Source organism: Argiope bruennichi, chromosome 10, assembly GCF_947563725.1.
Source record: "Argiope bruennichi chromosome 10, qqArgBrue1.1, whole genome shotgun sequence".
Lineage (NCBI taxonomy): Eukaryota > Metazoa > Arthropoda > Arachnida > Araneae > Araneidae > Argiope > Argiope bruennichi.
Window position 1 is genome coordinate 68,376,094 of NC_079160.1, and position 24,718 is coordinate 68,400,811.

The 24,718-nt window shown below is 28.3% G+C and overlaps 2 protein-coding genes across 2 annotated transcripts in view; both read right to left on the minus strand.

Annotated features, from left to right (window-relative positions):
- Positions 1-171, minus strand: part of LOC129987816 (uncharacterized) — a 64,042-nt gene extending 63,871 nt beyond the window's left edge. Inside the window, exon 1 of the mRNA XM_056095758.1 lies at positions 159-171. The gene's annotated coding sequence lies outside the window, so the exon portion shown is untranslated. The remainder of the gene's footprint in view (positions 1-158) is intronic.
- A 6,415-nt stretch (positions 172-6,586) lies between these two features.
- Positions 6,587-23,557, minus strand: LOC129989445 (uncharacterized). Its single transcript, XM_056097988.1, has 2 exons — positions 23,469-23,557; positions 6,587-9,850 (listed from the first exon to the last, which is right to left on the minus strand). The coding sequence occupies exons 1-2, from the start codon at positions 23,497-23,499 to the stop codon at positions 7,320-7,322; spliced, it is 2,562 nt and encodes an 853-aa protein (XP_055953963.1). The 5' UTR covers positions 23,500-23,557; the 3' UTR covers positions 6,587-7,319.
- Positions 23,558-24,718: the final 1,161 nt, after the last annotated feature.

The window sequence follows — 24,718 nt, forward strand, 5'->3', positions numbered from 1 at the left end:
CGTACAGAGAACATCAAATAAAATTCAGAAAATAAGAATATTATTATAAAATTGAAATGAATATTTCAGAGGAAAACTCAAAAGATGGGAAACTTCATTATGAGTAATTTTTTTTAAGATATGCGTCAAAAATAAGAAATTTAGAAATTGTAACTTACCTCAAAGTTAATCCACCTGAAGACGAATGATGACGGGTACAGGATTAGGCAAAGAAACAGTCTTGTAATTTCCTTAGTTTCAAATAATGTTTTCGAGCTCTACAAATGTTTATTTAGAGATCAAAAATGGGAGACCAGACAAGAAACAAATATCCAATTACACGAGATAATTTTCTTAAAACTTCAAGAGAAACTATGGATAAAATCTCATTTCTTCAAATAAGCCATTTAAATGCTTTTGGATTTGCTTTTGATGTGATTCGTTGCATTGGCATGCCTGACGAGGCAATAGGAAAATAAAAGTTCTTGATCTATAGATTTAACAAAAGCAAAAAATCACGAAAACGCTATAACTAAGCTTCAAGAGAAGCTCTCTTGATGGAAATATTGATGTCACCAGAATTCATCCTCCTTTTCCTTGTACGTTAACAGAGTTTGTTTGATAAGCTGCTACTTCGAAGAGAAATATGAGACGTGAATTAATGAAGTCATCAAGATCAGAGACTGTTTCATCTGTTAAAGAACACCTTCTCAGGGGAAAAATCTGAGTTAGTTATAAATGATAAACTTATCAATGTAACGGATTGAATTTACTTTACAAAGTAATACAGTCAAGCAATCAAAATATGAATGAACTAAAATCGTTTATTTTTAATTAAGTAATAATCACTTTGTTTATTTCTTAAATGTTCGTCTCGAAATTACTTTTTGGCATGATTACTGCTCTTTTTTTCTTACAATGAAGTCAATTTATGTTATAGCTAAGTCCCATGACGAATGCCATCTGTGTATACAATCTAATAATTAAATACAGTATCTTATAAATCCCCAAGGGTGATGTCGAGTAAGATACAAAACTGGGTTCACATCTTATGCGAGTTCTCTTCTCTCCTGGGATGCTAGCATCGATTGTGTTGTCTAGTAAACGGAATAATGCCGATGACAGATCGTACCTCCTCAAACTAACATTTGTGCATGGATCATTTGTGACAGGGAATATTTTGTACATCCTTTTTTTCATCGTGACGGTTCGATCCTCCAGTGAAACAGTACGTCAAAAAACGTGAATGTTTCTTTGATGGTTGTTCCAGGTTCTAAAATTATTCATATTTCTTATTATAATAAAGCGACACTTTTGATAAATAGCATTTGTGCACGAACTATTTTCATTACCCACAAAAAAAATGAAAAAATGGTTCCTACAATAATAACAATAATAATAAACTAATCAAGTTTATAAGAGAAAATATCTAAATCTGGAGGCACGGAAGTTATTTTGATAGCAGGAATATCGAAACAGAAATAAATCAATTTGTTACAGATTAATTAAACGTGCTTGATAAATGAGATAAGCATTATCCATGAACAATTTTTGCATTAGAAAATTATTGCACTTAAAAATATTAAATGAAAATAAGTCCTAATTTATTAGAAAAATGCCTTATGCAACAAATGAACAAGTTTAAATCTTTGTTCTATTTTATTTATTATTAGTTGTCTTTGGTGAACCGTTGATTCACTGGGGATATTGACTATAGTTAATTCCATTTCATTTGCTAAAAGCCCATAAAATTATCAGACATTAACATCATGTTATTTTAAATGTCTTACACACATTTTGCTTATTGTGTACATGAACTTTCCAAATGGAGACTAGTCTCATAGCGCTATTATAATTGCTTGTTGGCTGGTTCATTTAACTTTCGTAGCATTGCAAATTAACTTTTTCTTTGATCTTTAAACTACAAAGGTATTGAGCAAAACCCATCTTCTTTAGCTTTCAATACTGAAAGAAACTTTCAAGATTAAATATTTAATGAAACTCTGCAAAAGGATTGGATATTAAGTCAAAAAATGTAATCTATTGTTAAAATTTAGCAAAAATACTTTTAAAAATTATCAAAAATTAGGAAAATTTTGAACAATTATTAAATTGCCATAATTAGGAAGATAATTTCTTAAATTTTGAAACAATAGAAAAACTAATTTTGTGCAATGATATTTTCAATGGTTATCGCCGAAAAATATCAAAATTTTGTTTAGCTTTTAATTAATCAAAATTCTAATTAACTTAAAAAAATATCACCAAAGTGCATTTTGTCGTCCACCAAGGCCTACATGGGGCAAATTTAGTAGTTGTAGGTTAAACGGTTTGGTCTATAGAGCAGCAACACATATACAGATAAACGTACAATCATCTTTATTATCAGTAGAGATTTAGCTTCTGTGTTAAGAATTTTCCAATCAAAATTAGCTGAAATATTGAATAATTTAATATGCTGAATATTCATGATTGCTATATTTGTTCAGATAGAAAACAAGTAAATATTTTAATAATGGTATCTTAGAAACGAAGCATCGACAGTCAATGGATGTGAAATTTGATATTTTAGGCGTATTAAGTAGTTCTATGTATCTTCTTTAGAGACATTAACACCATGCAGTACTTTAGCAAAAGTTTTGTAAGTTTCTTCTCCAGATGATGATATTTATTCCAGCGAAATTTTTACCATGCCCCAAAAGCTTCGTAGAAACTGAAGAAATATAATAAGAAACTTTAGTTATATTTTTGAATTAAACACTGGTGCGCATTTTTAGGTTAGGGATCTAAGTTTGTTCCCCAAGTTTGATGGATAAATATGACAAAAATTAAAGAGAGCTCTATGTAATTTAATGTAAAAAGGAATATGTATTTTTTAGAAGTCTATGTGTTTGTATCATTGTAAAATGTTTCGACTTTATCTATAATATAATCAATACATAAAATAGAAATTGATCTAACAGTCTTAACTCTCAATGAAAATAATGTACTTTAGAGGATAATCCTACGTTTTATGCTTCAATAAAATTGTAAAAAAAGTTGCTATTACTAATTTTATTACCTGTTCTTTTCTTTTCGTTTTGTCTATTTAAATCTAGCTAAAACTGAATCCTTCGTTTTTAACACTTTTTTTTTCATAAAAGATTTAGGTCCTTGAAAATAGATAAGACATCTGTTCATTTGTTTTTGGCGAGTGCTTCAAATAAATCTTCCCTTCCGTCGGTGCAAATGAATTCAATTTCAAATATTCGAATTAATTGTGTCAGACACACATGTCTATCTATATATCTGCAGAATGAATGCCGTTTTTATCCTTTGCAGCAGGTGTTTCTGACTTTCATTGATTCAGATTTCATAGCACTGTACAACTGATTACACACATTGGGACATTTGCTTTTAAAATGAGCTCATCAGGTTTTATTTACTAGCTGAGTAAGATTAAAATTTTCCGATTTAGCTTTGGAAACAACGAAAATTAATATACGAAAAATTCATTCTTCTTTTACTTATGGAGATGTTAGTGCTTGTGGGCATGTCCAAATTTCGAATTTAATAATGACCATATTTTATTCCTTTAATACTATATATTTCCTTTCTTTTAAAAATAATAGCTTTTCAACAGTTTCTTGCATTTTTTTAAATCGGAAATTCAAGATTATCCTAAAATGAGAATTCATTCTAAAAAAACTACTGTTCCAGTATGAAAGTTAAAATAAGCTTCAAAATCATGAGACTCATCCAAAATCGCTCTCGTACAGCTAAAAACACAAAAATGATAGTATTTGTATTTCAAATGAAATATATGTGGTTATGATAATGGTTATAAACTATTAGATTTTTGCATTCTAATTTTAAAATGAAAAAAAAAACTATTTAAACTAAATGAATAAAACTATTCTCTCTTCTTCTGCTCTATTTGCTCTTTTCTGAATTAAAAAAGATGAATATAAAAATCTATTTAAATGTAATTATTTAACCTACAAAATTTGGCATTTTTGTGATTAAGACAGAAAGAAAAGTTTGCAATAGCTTTGCTATCTACGTGGACAATATCAAACAGCGCTATTGAATAATTTATGGAATTGGCATTTTAAAGATCATTTTTACAAAGCTATACTTTATACCGTAATTGTTTTAGTGACCAAACTGTCATTAAATTCTTAATATCATTTGAGATGTGTTAGATTAACGCACCAATTTAAAATCACATGGCGGTTATTTTGTGATTGATCTTATACTGCCAATTGTGACAAAATGCCAGATACATAGGCAGACAACTATTTTAGTAAGAACCACGAAACTCCAGAATATGGACGTCTGAATAAAGACAGTTAATGAAGCATTTATCAAATTCATACAAAAAAACTCGATGGAATCTTGTCTAGAATTCATGATCCTCTGATCCTGGACTATTCCAGCAACTTATATTTGAACAATTTAAGAGAAAGCTGAATTATTTCAAGATGATTCTGCATTAGCTTTTTCTTGTAATAGATGAGTCAGAATGACTTCAAATATAAATTTTTCGTATTGCACCTTACAATAGTCTCTGTTGTTCGACATTCGGCAAGGATTCCTAGAGTCGAATAAATATAATATATTTTTTGCTAGTGAGAAAAAAAGGAAGAATAAATTTGTAAGTAAGATTCGAAGTACTGCAATTTATTTAACATGTGTATACATTTATGATATTTTAAATTTTAAGATAAAAAAAGAAGTCATGTAAATAAAAAAAATAATAACTCAGCTTATCTTAGTAAAAGGAATAAAATAAGATTGAAATGAATCTATTAAGGTATGCAACTATTTCGAAAAATCGTCTTTTGGCGAAATTATTTTATTTCATTCAACATTTTTATTCTAAGAACGGTTTTATTTATAAAAATGTTTGGATTTCGTTTATTTTTTATTCTTTGAGAAATTATATAGATTTTTATATTTGCATTATTTATATACTGTATATAATTCAAATTTTGAATGATGTTTTCTCTATTCCTAAGTTTTAGAACAATCTGTTCATTTTAAAAATGAACAGATTACTTAAAATTTATATTGACCCCCCCCCCCGAAAATTTAATGTTTTTTGTCAGTTATCAAAAAGTTTAATGTAATGTTAAAATTATGTAAAGATTTCATGTTATTTGTCTATCGAATCCCAATACTAAAGATGCGATATAAATACAGAAGCTAGATAATATATTTCTTAAGTTACTTGAAAGGTTTTGTCTAAACTAGCTGTCTTTTAATCTCATTCTTTGAGAAAATGAGATTAAACAACTTAACTACAATTAAAAAATAGTGGTATAAAATATCCATATTAAATTTTAATTTATTAAAGCATATAAATAGACATAAAAATTTATAAAGATTAGCAACGGCATTATTATCACAACAGCATAACCGACTTGGAATTTCCGAAAACTTCAATTATTTGGCTGTCATATTTTAACTTGTTCATTGAACTTGATATTTAATAACTGGCGCAACAAACACTTAATAAACAGTAAGAGTATCTAAAGAGAGTGAAAACTAAGTAGTGAAGTGATAGTGAAAATTTATTTTTCTATTAATGTCTTTAATTCAGAACTTTTGTCAATTTAAACAGAACTAGCCCCCATTGTCAACCAACTATTCTCCCACCATATTAATAGCCATATTAATTCACCATATTAATTTAGTCATATACTCAAAGTTGAGTTCTTTCAAGGGAAGCACATATAACAGAGACAGGCGCTGATGGCTAACCTTTCTATAGATACAAATAATTTCAATTCATAAATGTTCATTTATTAGCCAGAAATTTACTGTGGAACAAGGGAACATTCCAAATTTGCACGCCTTATTTATAGTAATATATTCATATATTATACATTATATAAACAATTACAAAATATTTTATATTCAGATTTGGGCTTTTTGTTCCATAAAACCAAATAGTTAGAAGCCTAAATCAATGAAAGATTTAATTAGCAACATTTCGATTGAAAGTAAAATACCGCAAGAAACTCATTTGGTCTTTTACTTATCTTTCTCTCGGGTTGATTTATTCCCATAATTCATAGCCAGCTTTTTATATTTTTCGGTTGTCAAAAGAAGGATAACTTTCTAACAGCCAGTTTTCCATAAAGTTCAAACTATTTAATCTTTTTTTAATTACTTATTATTTGTTTATTATAAATCGAAATATTCTACAATATTAAATTCAAATCTAGGATATATTTTAACTGTGTACAAAGCATTGAAATTCACTACTATCCAGGCTGATCAGGAATGTGTGGTGACTTTCGAAATAACTAAACAAAAAGAATATTGATGGGAATGATTTAATACATATGATCATTTGAAGATTAACATTTTAATTAACATGCAAGAATTCAAATAACACCAAAGTCACATGATAAATGTAACTCATACCTTTTAATGTCTACTATTCTGTATCAAATGCTTTATTACGATAGCTAAAAATAAATGGATAAATCTTTAATACAAATAAAACTACGATGATATTAATAATAAACTCACGTTTTAATAACAATAAATCTCTTTATTTCATCACAATAAAAAATGATATGATTGAATAATGATATGATAAATATAACAATGCTTATGAAAATGAGTCAGAAATTGATGAATAATATGATACACATTTACCAAAATTTGTATAACAATAAAAACATACATTGAGCAATAAATTATCGCATGGATAATAATTTAATTTTTATGCTGAGAACAAAAATATTTAATGAAATTCAGCAGTCAGTTGTAACACAGTTTTATGTACACCAAATCTATCACGCTACATTTGAAAATTTACTTACAATGTTATGTACTTTTCAGAATAAAGAAGTAGAAAAATATTTTGCCGTTTGTAATAAATTTTCCAGTCTTTTTTTAAATAGTAACAATTAATACTCTTACTCGATATAGGAATGTCAATTTTACATCCCGTTTAGAGTTTCAGTATTGGTGATTTTTTTGGGCATACATCAAACGCTATTATGGGTAAAGTGATTAAAAGAGATCAGGTAATATACTTTAGAGTTTCTCACTTTTATTTCTTCAAATTCATGGAAATAGTCGAAACTTAAGAATACTTTTTGTTCATAGTCGAAGACTAAAATTATAAGAATAAACAATAATTTTAATGAAGAAAAGAACCGAGATATGTTGCATTTAAGGATTCTAGAAGCATGTTCAATATATTAAAGGCTGCAAGTTTTCAAAAATCTTACCAAAACCGACAAGGTTAGAAACGGGTTTCATACAGTATTGTTAGAGACTGTCAGAATTTTTCTTCTTTAAATGCCATTTTTTCTTATAATAATTTCTTACAAGTAACATTAAGAAGTTTGTTGAATTTTACAATAGCAAAAAATTTTCATTTTTTGACTATTTATACACCATGAAGTCTTTCCATACAAACTTATTCTACTTATTCCTAGAACGACATATGAGTTATTTTGTGGATTATGTCGAACTGTTCCTTCAAAAACAGCTTGACCAGGTTTTGTAACAAGTGTTATCATGTAATCCGCTATAGGATTGACCCTTTCTCCCAGTATAACAGTTCTATTAATGACATCATTGTCATGCCTTTCATAACGTAACACTAAATCGTTCGCTCGTCCAACTCTTGCATCCATGATTTCAGCAACTTCTAAAACTTCGCAGATACCACCATACTCAGCCAGTTTGGAATTAATGTCATTCACAATCGCTTGAGATGCATTTATTGCTTCAATGCTATTGAAAGGAACGTTCTCAAATGTTTGGCAAGGACACCAATGGGGGAGTATGTTGGCTTCTTCGCATGTTCGGTTTGGCGATATTTCTTCCAAAAGACTTTTACCCATAGTAAGTTCTGCTCTTTCTTCCGCTGATCTGTTCAAATCCAGTAAATGTATCATCGTAGCATGAATATCAAAGAGTGTCATTAAACGGTTCTGATTTATTTTGAGATTTCTTGCGTATTGTGGATACTGCTCAAGGAACCACTTAGGAGCATGTATATACATTAATGGCAGTCTTTCTTCTAATTTCCCTATATATGTGTACCGAATGTCTCCAAAACGCAGGCCATGGTCGCTGAATAAAACAAGAAGGCTATTATTAAGAGCACCCATATTCGACAAATCTTCCAGAATATGAACAGTTGGCTGGTCTTCCCAGCCAGCTTGGTTTAATTCATCATGAGTAATAGTTGACACCATAGCGAAAGCAAAGTAAGGTCTATCTCCCATTGCTTCAATAAAGTTTCTCAAGTAATCATAAATAATGTCAGGTTCCAGTTGAGAATTGTAACAGTATTCTTTCTCAGCATTTTCTTTAATTTTTGAATTTTCTAATGCGAGATAAAATGGTCGGATGTAATAATCTGTAGGTGGATCATAAAACCCTCGTTTCATGTAATTAAATGTGCCAGTATAAGGACTGTCTTCTGCGTAGAATGTTCTGTATCCTTTTTTAGCATAGTCTTTCCATATGATATCCACATCGTCGAAGTACATTGTTTCTCTTACCGTTTCATTCCAATAATGTTCAACGAAATGCCCAGTTAACATAGGCACTAAATTAGGAAAGGTATTATCTCCAACTTTAGTATAGCCATTCATTTCAAACATAGGCAGTTTATCTTTGATAAAGGCATCGGTTTTTCGGAAATGCCTGAGATAATTCAACTTTGATACGGAGTCGATTCCAGCCAGTATGATATTCAGTCGAGGTGTTGGAGGCGATATGAAACTCTTTGCTTCTTCGATTTCTTTTTTCAGACGTACGAGGGGAATATATTGTTCGAAATGCTTATCGTTGAAAATACACACAACTCTAATATAATCTTCATTAAGAGGAACACCAAAGGGAAGCTGTGTTATAACACCACTTACGTAAGTGTGTTCTCCAATAGCGTCTGGTTCTTCATGTTTTCTGTAAAATGGATGATAATAGCATCTCAGTTCATTCTTCGTCATATTATAATATATTTCCAACACAGTCTCGTTTAATGTAACAGAGCCATCAGGACTTGGTTTCATGAACAATGGAGGTCCAGGGCATTCATATGGTTCTTGGAGTTCAATCAGATGCTTCACAGTTGGGTCCCATGGATCTAGTTTAGGTATTTTACAACCTGGAGTATCCAGAAGGAGACTAGAATCCTGTGTAGGTTGTACAGGCTGTAAGCTGTTTGATATTCCACCTTCAAGCGATAATTTCAGATAATTATTATCCTTATGGTCGTATGATCTCTCAATTTCATTATTTTGCATTGGTGTAGTAATATGCTCTGCGCCACCTATTATGTGTTTTTCAGTCAAATCAGAAAATTCTATCTCAGCATCAGGATGCCGTCTGGCCGGTACGGTGAATGTCATTTCAAACTCAGTCGAGTGCTTCAATTCCAACTCGTGATCAGGATATCTTCCTGCCGGAATAGTTATTGGTATATCATTATAATCAGTTGGACTGGGAAATAATTCGATATCATTATGCAGTCGTTTATGTGATCTGACAATATATATATCATTATTTTCCGTGGAACCAAAAACTAGTTCTTTCTGGAAGGGATTAAAATATGCTTTATATTCTTGAAAGAAGTCCATTAATTCATTTTCCTTTCGTGGTTGATCTTGTGGTGGTAGATGCTGAGAACCTTCAACTCTTGTGGAAATTCTTTGTGATTCGAATATATCATTGATAGAGTTAGAGGTTTCGGGAAGTTTTAATAAATTTTTCGATGTTTTCAAATACCATCCTAAGATGAACAGTGTCAGACAGCAGATAACTATTAAAATTTTGAAACGTTGTCGGCGGGAGACAGTTGATATGTATATTGTTAATCGACTTGGCTCTTGGAAGAAAATCACTGGTGAACCTAAAAAAGTAAAGATAATGGAATTACACATCTAATTATACAAATTCAAGAAAAAAGGAATACACTTTAGAACAAAATAATAAATTCAGCAAATTTTAATTTTTTTTTTCCTCAAAAAGAAATATTTTCCTGTTGATTTAATAGCAGGGAAATACAGATTATGATTAAAGATGTTTCTGAAAACAGAAAATGATCATTGATTGTGGCATTTATTCTTGGTGACATCTGCTTAAATTTTAAATTGATATTAATAATCAAATCTAATTTTCTAAATTTAATCTCAGATCGAGACATTTGACGTTCAGCAAAGTTGTTGGCAAGATATACCATTTTCTTGTAAAGGTTACAACCATCAAAATGCGTGCATAATTGTATGCCACGATGTTGTGGAAAAATTTACCTTTCATGGCTCAAAAATGTTATACTAGTGCATTTCTTAAGCCTTTTTCCGACTGTAAATGTTGAATTTAGTTTTAGTTTAGTTTAGTTTTAATTTAGTTTAGTTTTTAGTTTTAGTTCTCTTCGGTTTTCTCTTTTATTTACATGATATGGAATCTCACCGGGGGGGGGTATGATAGACATGAAATGAAAATATAGATATGAAAATAAGAAATCTATAATATTGTGGTTGGTTCTCACTTCTCTAGTGGGTATAATAAGCATATGGAGTCGAGTTACCCATTCCGATGACGGTTCATGCTTTTGTGTGAGAGGCGGGTATTTGAATTGTACTGTAATGGGACCATACATAATTCGTATATTATTTTCATGACCATTTTAATTTTCCTGAAGACTCGTTTATTGAGATTAAACCCTGAAGTTAAGGCAGCTTTTTGGTTATGATTACACAATAAGTCATATTATAGGTTTCGAGATATAACTTAGAAATTGAATATGCATTTAAAAATCTTTTCTGTGAACATTTAGTTTTAAAATGTTATACAAATGTACAGAGCTGGTAACAAAACCATTTACCGAAATTCAGTAATTGAAGAAATATTATTTTTAGTTACTGCTTTCATTTACTCACACAGAGACAGATCAGACATATGTTTGATCCTTTGATAGGTTTCACTCAAAATTTGAAGCAGATCTATAGCTTTGATGATAGAATCATATGCCGAATTTTACCCATTTACTTTTCTCACCCATCTTTGCATAATGTTGATGATGCATTATAGTCAACTCTTTTCAACCATTTCATACTGGATGAGATAAATATGAATATCTTAATTCAAGAAAAAAATTGAATTATGATATTGCATTTAGTACTTTTTTATATCTTGAAAATTTTCATCAAAAATTAATAATAATGAGTTAAAGACAACATTTCGATCTTCCTTCTCTGGTTCATTGTGTTTTTGATTCATTATCTATAAACAGACTCATTGCCAATGAATAAGTTATAGGAAATTAAAATATAAAATTTATTCGAATTTCCGGCCGAATTTTCAGTCGATTCCAATGCTGCTTCTCTCTCTATTTGGTATATAGAACGTAAAAAATAAACCAATCATTTTTTAAAGGGAATTAAAAAAATTGTTATTTAAAGTTATTGACCGTAGTAATAAATAACTGATAATTGATTGATGCAGTTTAGTTAGCACTGGAACAACACAGTGTTTTGTACTGTGCCATTAAACCTCAACCCATCATTTTTTAAATAAAAAGAATACCGGCTAATTCAACAAGGAAGAGAGCAAGTCTTCATTTTAGAGTAAGAATTTTACTAAATTTATATCTATATTTAGCTATACTATAATAAAAATTAATGTATATCTCTGTGTGTCGGCACTCTATATACCAAACCGTTTGACCTAAGTTATCAAACTTGGCGCTTATATTTATATACTGAAGGGTGGGAATGAACCAAGAAATTTTTTTTCAAATATTAGTTAGAATTTTAATTAATTAAAATTAAGCAACATTTTGGTGTTTCACTGCTGTAATTTTCGAAATATTTCAATACAAAATTGATTTTTATATAACTTTAAAATTTAAAATATAACTTTTCAATAATATTACACTTTTTGCCATTGAATTCTACTAATTTTTTTCTATTTTTAATGAATTTTCAAAACAAAGTTAAGCGTATTTTTAAAAAATATAAATTACATAGTTATTAATAATAAAGACTAAAGTGCGAGTGTGTTGGCGTTCTGCTCGACAGGCTGTTTAATAAAGAGATACCAAACTTTCTGCATATATGTTTTAGAAGTGAGAATGTGTCCTAAAACTTGGAAAAAATTTTTAAGAGATTAAAAATTAAGCAAAATATCGACGTTCTTTAATAATTACTTACGAAAATATTACGGTAGAAAAAGGAATTTTACGACATTTTAAAATTCAAAAAAATTATTTTTTCAATGATATCAAATTTTTGTCCTATAATTTTTTCTTCTATTTTTTAAATTAATATTTATAAAATATTTAAGCGTGTTTTACAATATATTTAATTGTTGAAGTAAAACTCAAATCGTTTGCATTGTTTCTACTAATATCTCATGCTGGATGTATTTTATTGGGATCAAGATATGAATATTCAGTTTATTTTTCCATATTATATGGATTTCAGTATAAGAGATGCTATTAATAACTGCTTCCTATTTTGTGAAAAAATTAAGGTTAAGTTCTAAATAAAACGATGGTAAAAACTTTTTAAAGTATGAGACCCTGCTGCTCTTTTTAGACACTTTTGTTCTTTTTTTGTATGTAAATGGTTTTATAGAGATATGAACAGGAATTTAGGGAAATGTAAAACGCAATAAACAGGCTTTGGCTTAAGGCTAAGCCTAATATCTATCAAAATTTAAATTTTAAAAATATTTTGCTGAGGAAACAATTGAAATTTTTACTAATCATTACTCTCAGTTATTCAACTGTCCGCCAAAAGTGGATAATATAAAAAAAAAAATTAAATTTAACAGGAACGAGCGCGTTACCCCATGCATGAGAAAAATTAACTTTTTATCTAAGTGTTGCCAGCACACTGACCAAAGTTCAAATTAAAGGATTAAATTAAACTGTCACTGCAAAATAAACCTAGGAGACTCTCTGTATGAAAGTATGTAGAAAATGAATAGCGTATGTCTGTTTGAAATGAAATAAACAAGAAGCATATTTTTCACAAAAATAAATGCACTAAAAGTGTTTCGCGATTTTTTAAAAATTTATAATTTCAATAATTCTATAGTATTTAAGGTATAAATGGTCTACATCTATATCTATATCCATTCTAATTTGGAGCCAGGAGTTAATTTCTAAGAAGTTAGTAAAAGGTATACATAAGAAGAAAAGTAGTCAAAATGAAAATTACTGTTTTATGTAATTTGAGTTAATAAATATGCTAATGAATTTTGAATTTTAAATTTTTATAAAGATGTATGGGGCTATGAATCTGATTGACCTAAAACAATGAACCTGTTGATTTCTCTAAAATAAAAATATCTAAAGATTTACAACGCCATAAGATTTGATCATAAAAAATTAGAATTTATTTTCACCGTACTGAATATAATTCATATTACAAAGTAATTTATAAAATTTAGACTTCATAGTTTTTTTTCAAAAGTATGAATATAAGTATATTTATTGATAGAAACAAAATAAAATACTACGTCATTTAACTTTTTTTTTTGAAAATAAAATTGAAAATTGAATTCTATGATAAACAAAAGAAATTTTTATTGAACAATCTCTTGATATATTGCTTAACTTATAAAAAAATATTTTATAATTCGTATAAGACTTTAGTGCTTAATGATTCTATGTTTTGTGCTTATAATTAAAAAAACATAATTGTTAACAATTAAAGAGCTTTTATAGTTAAAATTTGATCAACTCCATTTCATATTAAAGAATAAATTTCGGGGAAATGACTGAAAATTAGGGAAATATATTGTGCAATGAATATTATGGTACAGGCTACTAAAATAATATAATTTATATGGCTATTAAAATTTGAAGCTTAAAAATATTTTGCTGAAGAAGCCGTTAAGATTGAGTTAGATATTTAAATTAAAATTTAGCAACCATTAATTTGGTGAACCAGTTGCTCGTCAAAGACAACTGATGATAAAATAAATTTAAAGAAAGATACAAGAAAGTAAAAGAGAAATAAGAATTTTATCGTTCGACAATTTATTCACGCGAAGTTGTTATCCCAATAACAGAGTCGGAATAAATAACAAATATTTTGTTTCAAGTACTAAGCCTGCATTCATTTTCCAATATCGTTTCACTCGCGAATGCTGCAATTTAATGTTTTTCTTGAATCCTTCTCCACAATTTATGAGACATTTTTCCTTTTCCAAATTAAATTTTCACCACTTTTGTTCTGAAAATCGACCATTGAGAAATACATTCATTTATGAATATGCAATGGTTGTCATAATTAAAAATAAATTTAATGAGATATGAATAGAAATCAGAGATGAGCAGTACCAAAAGAAAATATTATTGAGAAGATAAATATTTGATGTTTTATAAGAAGTATTTCTATCTACGTTAGCGTATAAGAAATATTTATATAGAGAAAATATTTTGATTGTCAAAAAATTTAATCTCTAGATATTGACTCATTTGCACATATCAGACTTCTCTAAATCTGAAAAATGCACTTTTAGACTTATGTTTGTCTGCTTGTCTGTGAACAGGACTATTCAAAACCATATTGAGTAAAGCGATGGATTTGGTATGGAATTTTAGATTCAAATAGTAGATATCTTTCAAAATTTGGTCAAAATCCATCAAAAGAAAGTCTCTCTGTATGCGTGTGAATATAATAACTCCTAAACGCATACAGCAATGCGTATGAAATTTGAAACAGTTTTTAATTAGAAATAATCATTAATGAGATAATCATCAATCTGCTTATTTATTAGTAGGTACGTAAATGCGGTAATTAAAAAAATGCAACGACTTAGATAAAGAAAATTAAGTATGCTTTATTGTGAACAAAATTGTAGATCTGCGTAAATACTTGAATTCAATAGGGTGATAGAAAGGTGTCTAAAAATCATACCCGTTTTTTTTTCAATAACATGAGCTATATTTTAAATAACAGCACATGGAAATCGGGTGTGTGAGGGAAATACTATGAAATGAATTCATACGTGCTCGTAAATGCTTTATACTACTTACGCTAATATAATTGATGGGAGTATTTTGTCATCAAAGAAAATATAAAATATATTTGTCATCATAGTAAAATATAAAAAACATAAAACAGATTACATAAGACACGATTGCTTTTCTTTATTTTATTATACTCGCTTTAAGAAGCCTTAAAAAAATCTAAATTATCGCAAATTCAGATTGATGTTTCGATTCAGATTGATTATTCGAAATTAAATTTAATTTATTAAGATTAATAATTAGATTTAAGTTTTACCTATTGATGGTATCAATACATTAAGAGGAAACATTCCAAACAATATGAAGAAGCAATGTACTATTTTTCAAATAACTTATTTCTTTGTATATAAAAGTTAGGAAATGGCGACGTAAAAGGAGTAAAACTCTACAAATAGCAGCATAACAGTTATTTCATCTTTTTCGTGGAATAAAAAAAATCAATACCATTTAATTATGTCTCCTATAATCTATTTTGTTAAACGCTCTATATTTTAAGATGTAATTCCTAAGAAAACCAACAATATTTTAATAAAAATTTGTTATAAAGAATCTAAAAGTGAGAAAAATATAAAAGAACTGCAAAGAAATGGGGGGGGGGGGGAATTAATTTTTGAAACTATAAAAATTATTTAAAAGGAATTCAAAGCTCTTGTCTTAAATATTAGGCTTTATTTTTATAGTTTTATTTTATTTTAAATTTTACTGTTAATTACATAGCATCGTTAATATGAGCTTAAAAAATTCGTTCGTTACTTTCGCAAAGTACTTTAACATGATGCAATAAAAATAATTCATGTAAAATATGCTTAAAATTTAATCAAAATTAAAGAAAAAGATTATGCTGAAACAAAATTGATATAATTAGAAGACTAAATTTTTGAATTATGGAATGTTTTTTGTATAATAATATGCTTCAGAGTTTTTGAGCAAAGACATTAACATTTCGATTTATTTTGAATAAAAAAAATTGAGGATTTCTTTTCTTATTGAGCATCTACTACCCAAGAAATAACTGCCGGTCAATCTAATTAAAAAATTATAGAAAATTTGAAAGAAATTTAAATTTCTTGTAAAAATAAGCAGTAGCATGATAAATATTTCATGCTCGATTATTTTCAATATTTTTAAAAAAATCCTAACTTTATAGTAGCGATAGTGTATTATTTCAACTCGCATTTATTTAAATATAGATACTTAAACAATAAAAAGCCATTGATTTAGCTATTTAAAAATATTAAAATATTTAACAAATATTAAAGTTACAGAAAAAATTAAGCGAATGTAAATCTGATATCATTGCTTTTTGTTTTTGAATTTTAATTATGATTATTAATTATGAAAAAATTATTTTTGTTTTACGCTATTCATTGAAATTATTGAGGAAATAAAATAAAAATTACCCTCATTTTTTTGTTAAAAATTTAATTTAAATTTTGAAAACCCTTTCTTAGTCCTACAATCAAAAGCAATTACAAGTCAAATTTGATATCTTTACGTCTAGTGATCTGACTTGTAAAGCGATTTGGACGATTTGTAATCATACATTTCTCATCACACGTAAAACCACGCTATTTACAAATAATAGCCAACCTATAAAAGCTATCATATTAGATAATTGACTGTTATTCAAACTCAGATAAATTAGCATAAATGTTTTCCTCTAATGGAAGGAATATTTTGCATAACATTTTTTCGTAATTTCAGATATTGATATGTAATTGCTTGCAAGAATAGAAAAGAGTTGCTTTCTGAAATTTATCATAACACTCGTAAATCAATGCCAAATTGATGTTATATCTCTATCTATATCTCTGTCTATATCTCTATCTATATCTCTCTATCTATATCTCTGTCTATATCTCTATCTATATCTCTCTATCTATATCTCTGTCTATATCTCTATCTATTTCCACCTTCAAAATATGTGCCAAGTTTGGTAGTTCTTGGCAAATGGTGTGTCTCTGTCTATAGAGTCCAACACATACACTCACAGACACACACACACGATAACCTAAAATCCACCTAATGCTACATTCAACCTTTTATCTGTGAAATAGTTGTTCAATATTTCATTTATAGGTAGATTTATTTTAAAGAATTCATTGATTTTATAAAAACAGTTGTTAACCTTTTTTATTGATGCTTTATCGTAAAAACAGATACTCTTTTATCTGAAATGACACGATTTCTGTCATTAACCTCTAGTAGGATGTTTTTAAATTTCGATCCTGATTAATGATGTTCTTGTGTTCCTGTTATCTGGCTAGCTGATATGATTACATTTTTTGTGAGGTGCTAGACAGTATGACAATAAATATTCTCCGAGTTTCGATATCACAATTCATATCATTTTTAGTATTGCATATTTTTATCTTAATGATAAATAATCCAAATGTATGGAATATTTAAACTTCGACCCATTTAATTGTGAAAAGTAATAGAACCTGTATGTTGATTCTTGATATTTAATTTGATATAATGTATGAGCTATATAATGCCAATTTTAAAAAATAAATTATTTGAATTTATAGAAAAATATATATTTTGTTATATTTCTGCCATTAAAACTGTTGGTTAATGATGTCTCATAGCTGGAGCAAGATGCTTTAAGATTTTACCAAACTTCGTCAAATTTAAAATGAATGAATGTGCTTAAAATTAAGGCAATTTTTCAGTAAAGCCTTAATGATTTTTTTTCTCATAAAAGCGAAAACGGCTTTCTTGTACTACTCGAATTAATATTGCAAAGAATAAAGATTCAGAGTCAGAAATTTAAAATATACAAAATCAAATATAATCATAACTTTTTTCACATCAATGGTAGAGTTTTCAAAATTTAATATGATTTTTCATAGTTATCCACATTTTCACAATTTAATATGATTTTTGCAGAAGTTTTGATAATTGTGAACTTATTTACAAATAATTTAAATTTTAATTAATCTAATTATGCCACTTCTGGATAGTTTTATTTTATTTACGTGCCAGTAATTGGTAAATATTGGCAGAGACTAAACTGATTTAAGTTTTAAAAAAACTTTGAAGAAATCTATTGAACAAATAAATAGGCCTTATGTAATGATAAATCAAACAGCAGTACCGTTTCATTGAGTGAAACTTTACAGCTTCTGCTTTTTTTTAGAATTCTAGAATTAGAATTTTAATTAATTAAAAACTAAGGAAGTTTCGGTGCCTTTTCGCAATAACTTCCGAAAATATTACAGTTAAAATGACTTTTACATTTTAAAACTCAAAAATTTGTTTTTAAGGGTGCTAAATGTTTTGCCTTATAATTTTTTTCTATTTTTAGTTAACTTTTAAAATTATTTTTAACGTATTTTACAACAATATATTTTATTGTTGAAGTAAAACTCACAATGCGCATTGTCAGTACTGATATTTTATTCTGCCGTTTTTTCCATTATTGTGATCAAAATATGAAGGGTTTTTTTTCTATGTTGAGTAGGTTTTAATATAAGGTATGGTTTTAATATTATTTTGATATTTTGCTGTACTTAAAATTAAGGTTTAAGTTCGGAATCAGGCAAAGGTGAGAAAGTACCTCCAGCTTAAAATATTGTTGCGTTTTCCTTCATTATAATTGTATGTATATATTTGTAGATAAAATAATTAGGGAAATGCAAAACATATTGAAGGAAACCATGTAAGGGTTTTGAAATAATGTGAATTATATGTGTATCAAAATATGAAATTTATAAAAAAAATTTGTTGATGAAACAACTGAAATATTTTAGTAAACATTAATCCCAGCGAACCAATTGGTCGCCAGAGGCAGCTAGCTAATAATGCATAGAAAAATAATAAAATTTGCTATATCCCGAAAGTTAGAAGATAGATGAATTACATAGTTGCATTTTTAATTCTACTATAAAGTAATAGGATAATTCTTAATTGGAAACTGTCCATGTACAAAACTGAAAAGAAAATATCTAAAATAGTTTAAACAATACGTTTTAATATTTGACAATTTGAGGCAATTATGAGCAAGAAGTGACATCCAATAATTTAACTGAAATTAAATGTAAATAATATCATTGGCTAACCAGCTATTCGACAAAGACAACTAATGTCGAATAAACAGAATTAAGTTGTTCCTGATATTTTTCATAAAACAAGATTAATAATTTAGATTCTTTTTAATAATTGAAAAGTAGCAAGAAGAATGACTCTGCAAGAATTTAAGACTGAATAAATGCGGATTTTCTTTTTTGTCATGCAAAATTCTAATATAAAATTCAACCATTATATATTATTGAGCAAATTTTTAAGATAATTGTCATGCACAGATGAATAATAGAATTTTTAGAGAAAATTATTTAGTTTTGTGGGCAAGAGACAGTCTTGAGATTGTAGCTAGAAAGCGAATCTATCAAAAATAATCGAAGAACACAATTTTAAAATTGTTTCTCAAAAAAGAAAGGGAAAAAAAGCAGACAAAGAATAAATGGATGGTTATTGTTTTAATCTTAAATAATAATAATATGTTACATATTTCAATAAAAATGATAAAGCAATGAAGTTGAGGTTGCATTTCCTTTTAGTGAAAACAGACTATGTTATAAATTATATTTAAAAATTCATTTTTGAAGAATTATTAATTAAGAAAAAAAAATAAAATGTTAACGTTAGCATTAGTAAAAAAGATGCTGTATTTTTATGCCACTTTTGCAAAAAAAAAAAAAAAAAAAAAAAAAAAGATAATTTTATAATTGAAAAAAATAGGCTATTCAAAAATTTCACGAAAAAAAGGAAATCAATATGACTTCTATTATGATAGTAAAATTTAATTTTGCCTTTATTTTAAAAATATTTTAAAAAATGGGCAAAATCAGGAAAATTGAAATGCACATCATTATCATTAATGAAAAGATATATATAGATAAAGATATTTGTTAAATTTTAAAACAATTAAATTTTAATAATTTTAAAGATATTTTTATTTATTTTTTTTATTCATCAAACAATTTTTTCTTCAAAAATTATTTTGTTTGATTTTGTAAAAATCAATTTTACTTAGTCTCTAACAGATTAATTGTCTAATTAAGATTTTAAAATATCTTACTGATATGGACATTCCCATTTTTCAAAATATGTATACGCCTCAATTTTAATTGCCTTCTAATAGTTTTCCAACTCTATTCTTCCACACACACACACACACACACACGCTGGCACGCACACACACACACACACACGCTGGCACGCACACACACACACAAACACACGCACGCACGCACGCACACACGCTGGCACACGCACACACGCACGCACGCACACACACACGCACGCACGCACGCACACGCACGCACGCACGCACACACACACACGATTCTTTACATGCATCAATAGCATTCAGCAAATCCTGATTTCTCAATACAGATAAGTAATATTACAGCGTAACATATCAATAACAGAACAAATAATTTTGAGCACAATAATAAAAATGTAATGAATAAAAATATGAAACGGATATAAAAATATTGCCATTTGATAGTTTTCTAGATAACTGACCTTTATGTTAAAGCTTTTTGTCTCAGCGCCAGATCAGTTTGGAAATCTTGCTCCCGCTGAATACCGTCTGCTGAGAGTAGGGCCGCTGTCGGACGGCTCGTTTGAGGTCGCAGTCAGAGTTAAGCTTCTGACCGCCGTGGAACCTCTGAATGGGTACAAATAAATGAAAACCTGAAGGTTCTTGTTTGGACTGTTTTCCAGAAAGCTCTGGGAACAATTTCCCCCTTCTGTTCGTGTAAAATAACAAAAATAATTTATTCGCGAAGTTTGATATCACCTAAAGCCGGGACGCAAATTCCTCACTTTTTATTTGCTTGGATCCATTAAGAAGTTTCTCGTCGGTCAAAAGATTAATTTTGATGATGATCTGAAACGGGCAATGAGACAGCGGCTCTATTCGCAGTTGACGGTGTTTTATGAAAACTTGAATTTTGAAATTGATCCAACGCTGGACAAACGCTTCAACATGAATGGGAGTTATGTAAAGAAGTATCAAATTGGCATTACTTTCATTTTCTCATCATAATACCACTCATTTCATTTTTTTATTACTGTATTCATTACTATGAGAGTTACTTTTTAATACACCCTCATATTTCATACGTTTGATGCGTCAAGGGAAAAAAAATCACGTGCAAGTATTTTTGATTATTTTAAGAATGGTAAGAATTATAAGATTGTGAGATAATATTACAAACGTGCCAGAAAGATATCAAATAGTTGGGATATTAGAAAGACTAACATCTCTAGAGAGGGAGACGTGAAGAGACATAGAATAGAACTGGCAAGATGAGTTCGGCAATTACAGAGGAGCTGGATTCATCGGCAGTTGTTGAGGTCGTATGTACTGAAAGAGTTCTAATAATTGTGAAGATTGAGAACGATATTGAATCTAATCACATGAGGGCAGATTTTTTTAATCAGCCTTTGAGCCTGCTCTCAAATTTCTGACAGATGACGGACCGGAAGTTCATTTGTTTTATGATCGCGGGTGGAGTTCAATATATTTTGCTCTAAAGAATGGCGCTAATTTATCTTCTTTAGCTTACGTCATCATAATTAGACATTTCAAAAAGTAAACATGCTGTTAAACTAGTAATGAATAAAAGTTACTTTTAGAGGAACGATGATTCTTTTTTTTTTGAGACTTGTTTGCAAAAAAGAAGTTTTAAATATTTTCTGCTGTTTAAATAAAAGAAAATGGTAAAAAGTACATTCCACCAGAAGGAATATAGAAATAAAATATTAGAGTAGTTTTCGTACCCCATTTCTTAATGTATTCTGCATTCAAATTAATGCAATCGGCAATTGTTACTCCTAAGAAAATAATATTATAAATCTATAAGCATTTTAATTAAAGATGTGTCTACCATTTATAATTCACAACATATAATTTTGAAAAATATTAAAATATTAACACAATGATTATGCACAGTTATGTTTTTTTTCCCATATATTTTACAACTTGTTACTTTGTCTTTTGTAATATTTAATGGTTTCAGCATAAATTGAGGAAAAACTTTATTGTTGCTTAAATTAATTGATTTAATGTCATTAGTATCAAACAAGAAACAGCTGGCCTAACGCAGCTAGATCATTTTAAATTACAGCTTCAGTTTGTTTAAAGTCATATTTTCATGCCAGAAGAACCCCTTAACATGTTTACAGTAAATGAAGTCTGTCAACATATTGAGAATGATTTATAAAGAAAAGGATAAGATAATATATTTTTTTAATAAAATAAATATCGAAACGATAGAAATCCACGTGAAACTTTCTATTTCTTAAAGTTATAAAGGATTTGTATAATTTAGTCTGCAATAAATTTAAAACCATATTTCATTAAATTTATACATATTTCAAAGTTTCTGTCAAATGCACAATTACACTTACTATATAACTAAATTAATAACATTTAGTCAATTTGTTATTTTTTAGTTCCTTGTGTACATCCAGTAGCAGAGATATTAAGAAGATATATTAAGCATATATAGAAATTTCTTACACCGTTTGAAATTATCAATAAGTTTTTGATAAAGAGTAGCAAACTGACAAATAGTAGTAAGGAATTATTCCATGTGTTGCTTTAGACAATCATTTAACAAATACGTTTATTCTGGAATCAATTTTTTGATAAGCGTTTTTTTTATCATTGTTTGAAAATTCATGAGTTTGAATGTTGAAATTAAAAATGATATGAAAATTCTTTAAAAAGAGTAACGAATGAAACAAGTCCTCCAGTCTTGGCAAAGAGTAATCATGTCTTTACTATTCTACATAGTTTGTCAGTTATCACTATTATAAACATTGAGTAAAAATATAAATAGTAATGTGCATATAGTAAGTGTAATTGTGCATATCTTATAAATAGAAAAAAGAATACCTACATAGATTATAGGATTAAAAAAATATCAAACGATGTTTATTGGTTTTTGCCTGATGTTATAGTTTATTACTTGCTACATAAGTTAAAATCAGTGAACACATTACAAAACTAAACACAAATTTAAATACAGATTAACAAAGATTAATTTAGTACTTTAAAGGAATAAGTAAAGAAAAGATTCCGCATTGTTAGGAAAATAGATTCTTGAAATTTTAACAATTTTATGACTTGTTGACATTTTATATTTTCATAAATATTTCATGACCCCGCTTTTTAATGCATCTTGTGAAATAATTAGAAAACGAACTGAAGTTAACCATCAAATTCTGGGCTAATCACTTTTTAGAAGCAAATCTTTCGAGTATTCCAAATATTTTTGCTGTGAAGCTAACTGCTATTTATATGAAAAGATATAATTATATAATCAGTTCATTAAATATAATAAATAATAATCTTGCCGGCGATTATTTGAAGGAATGAAGACGACATTCCCGTGTTATTTGATAAATAATTAAATACAAAAATTTTAAATTTAGGTATAAATGTAGAAAAAAAATACTTTACCCTGCGGAGTACGATATACACCCATTTTCATGCCACAATTTCAAAGAATCAAACAGCTTTGAGAGAGTTTATCTGCCCTTCTCTGATCGAAAACTAAAAGACATACGACGCTCGTTATTATCAGCTGTTTCAACAAGTAATAATTGTCAAATGGGAAGAACAAACGGATTAAAAATTGGTTTCATCACCATCGTATTGGGAATCGATATCAAAGGGATTTTAAAAACGTGGAAAATTTATTTCACTTTAAGGTCAAGATTTGGTCTTTATTTATTTAATGTTTATTATAGGTGAAGGCAAAAATAATAAAAACTAAGAAAAAGATAAAAATTGAAGAGATAGCCACATTAAGAACCCAAATAAACTTTTTGTTTATTAGCGGATATCTAATAATGTTTCTGACATTTTTAATGTGTTTGGGAAATTTTTATTTCTTGTTATTACTTTATAATCAGTTGCAGCATGGCGTGATTTTTCACAGTTTTAATGGTAGAATATTGACTTTCTCATTGGATAATCAGCATGACTGGGAAATAACTTTTAGTTTTATGAATATCTTTACGCATCGCTAAATTTTTCTTCGATATGGAACTGATTTTTTGAACTATTCATGATTAATATTTTCAAATAACAATCAATTTCAATCCACGGTGGCAAGTATTTTTAAGTTACTGGACATAATTTATAGCTGTAGGATAGGATCAATTTGATGATTTCTAAGGTTTTTTTCCCCTTTGAGTAATTTAATTTGATATCGTGGAAGTAGAGTCACGGAAGATGACTGGAACGGTGATTACAGCACACACCTACGAGGTCTTAGCGAGGAAGCATGTGCTTTATTTAAAACAATCTATAGGAAAACCAACAAGACTTTCGTGATATTTTCACGTTATTTTCTATAATTTGTTTTCTTCTATGTTTAAAAATGAAACCAAACTTTTCTAAGATTCTTTATTCCTTCGTTACATCGGTTATTTGCAAATTTATTTATTTATTTAATTAGTAGGATGTAAAAATTGCTACTAAGTTTCAATTTTCCTTTTTGAAATTTCCTTTGGAAAAACAGAACTGTGTTCCCACTTATTCCGGACAATTTCTTTTGTAGGGTAATTAATGAGAATATTTGAAGTATTAAAAACCTGCATTTTGCATAAAGTTACAATAATGCATTTGCATGATAGGAAGAAATATTAACTGATGATATTAAGTTCGTTCCACAAATAGGGTTCATTATTTTATGCAGAAGTAAC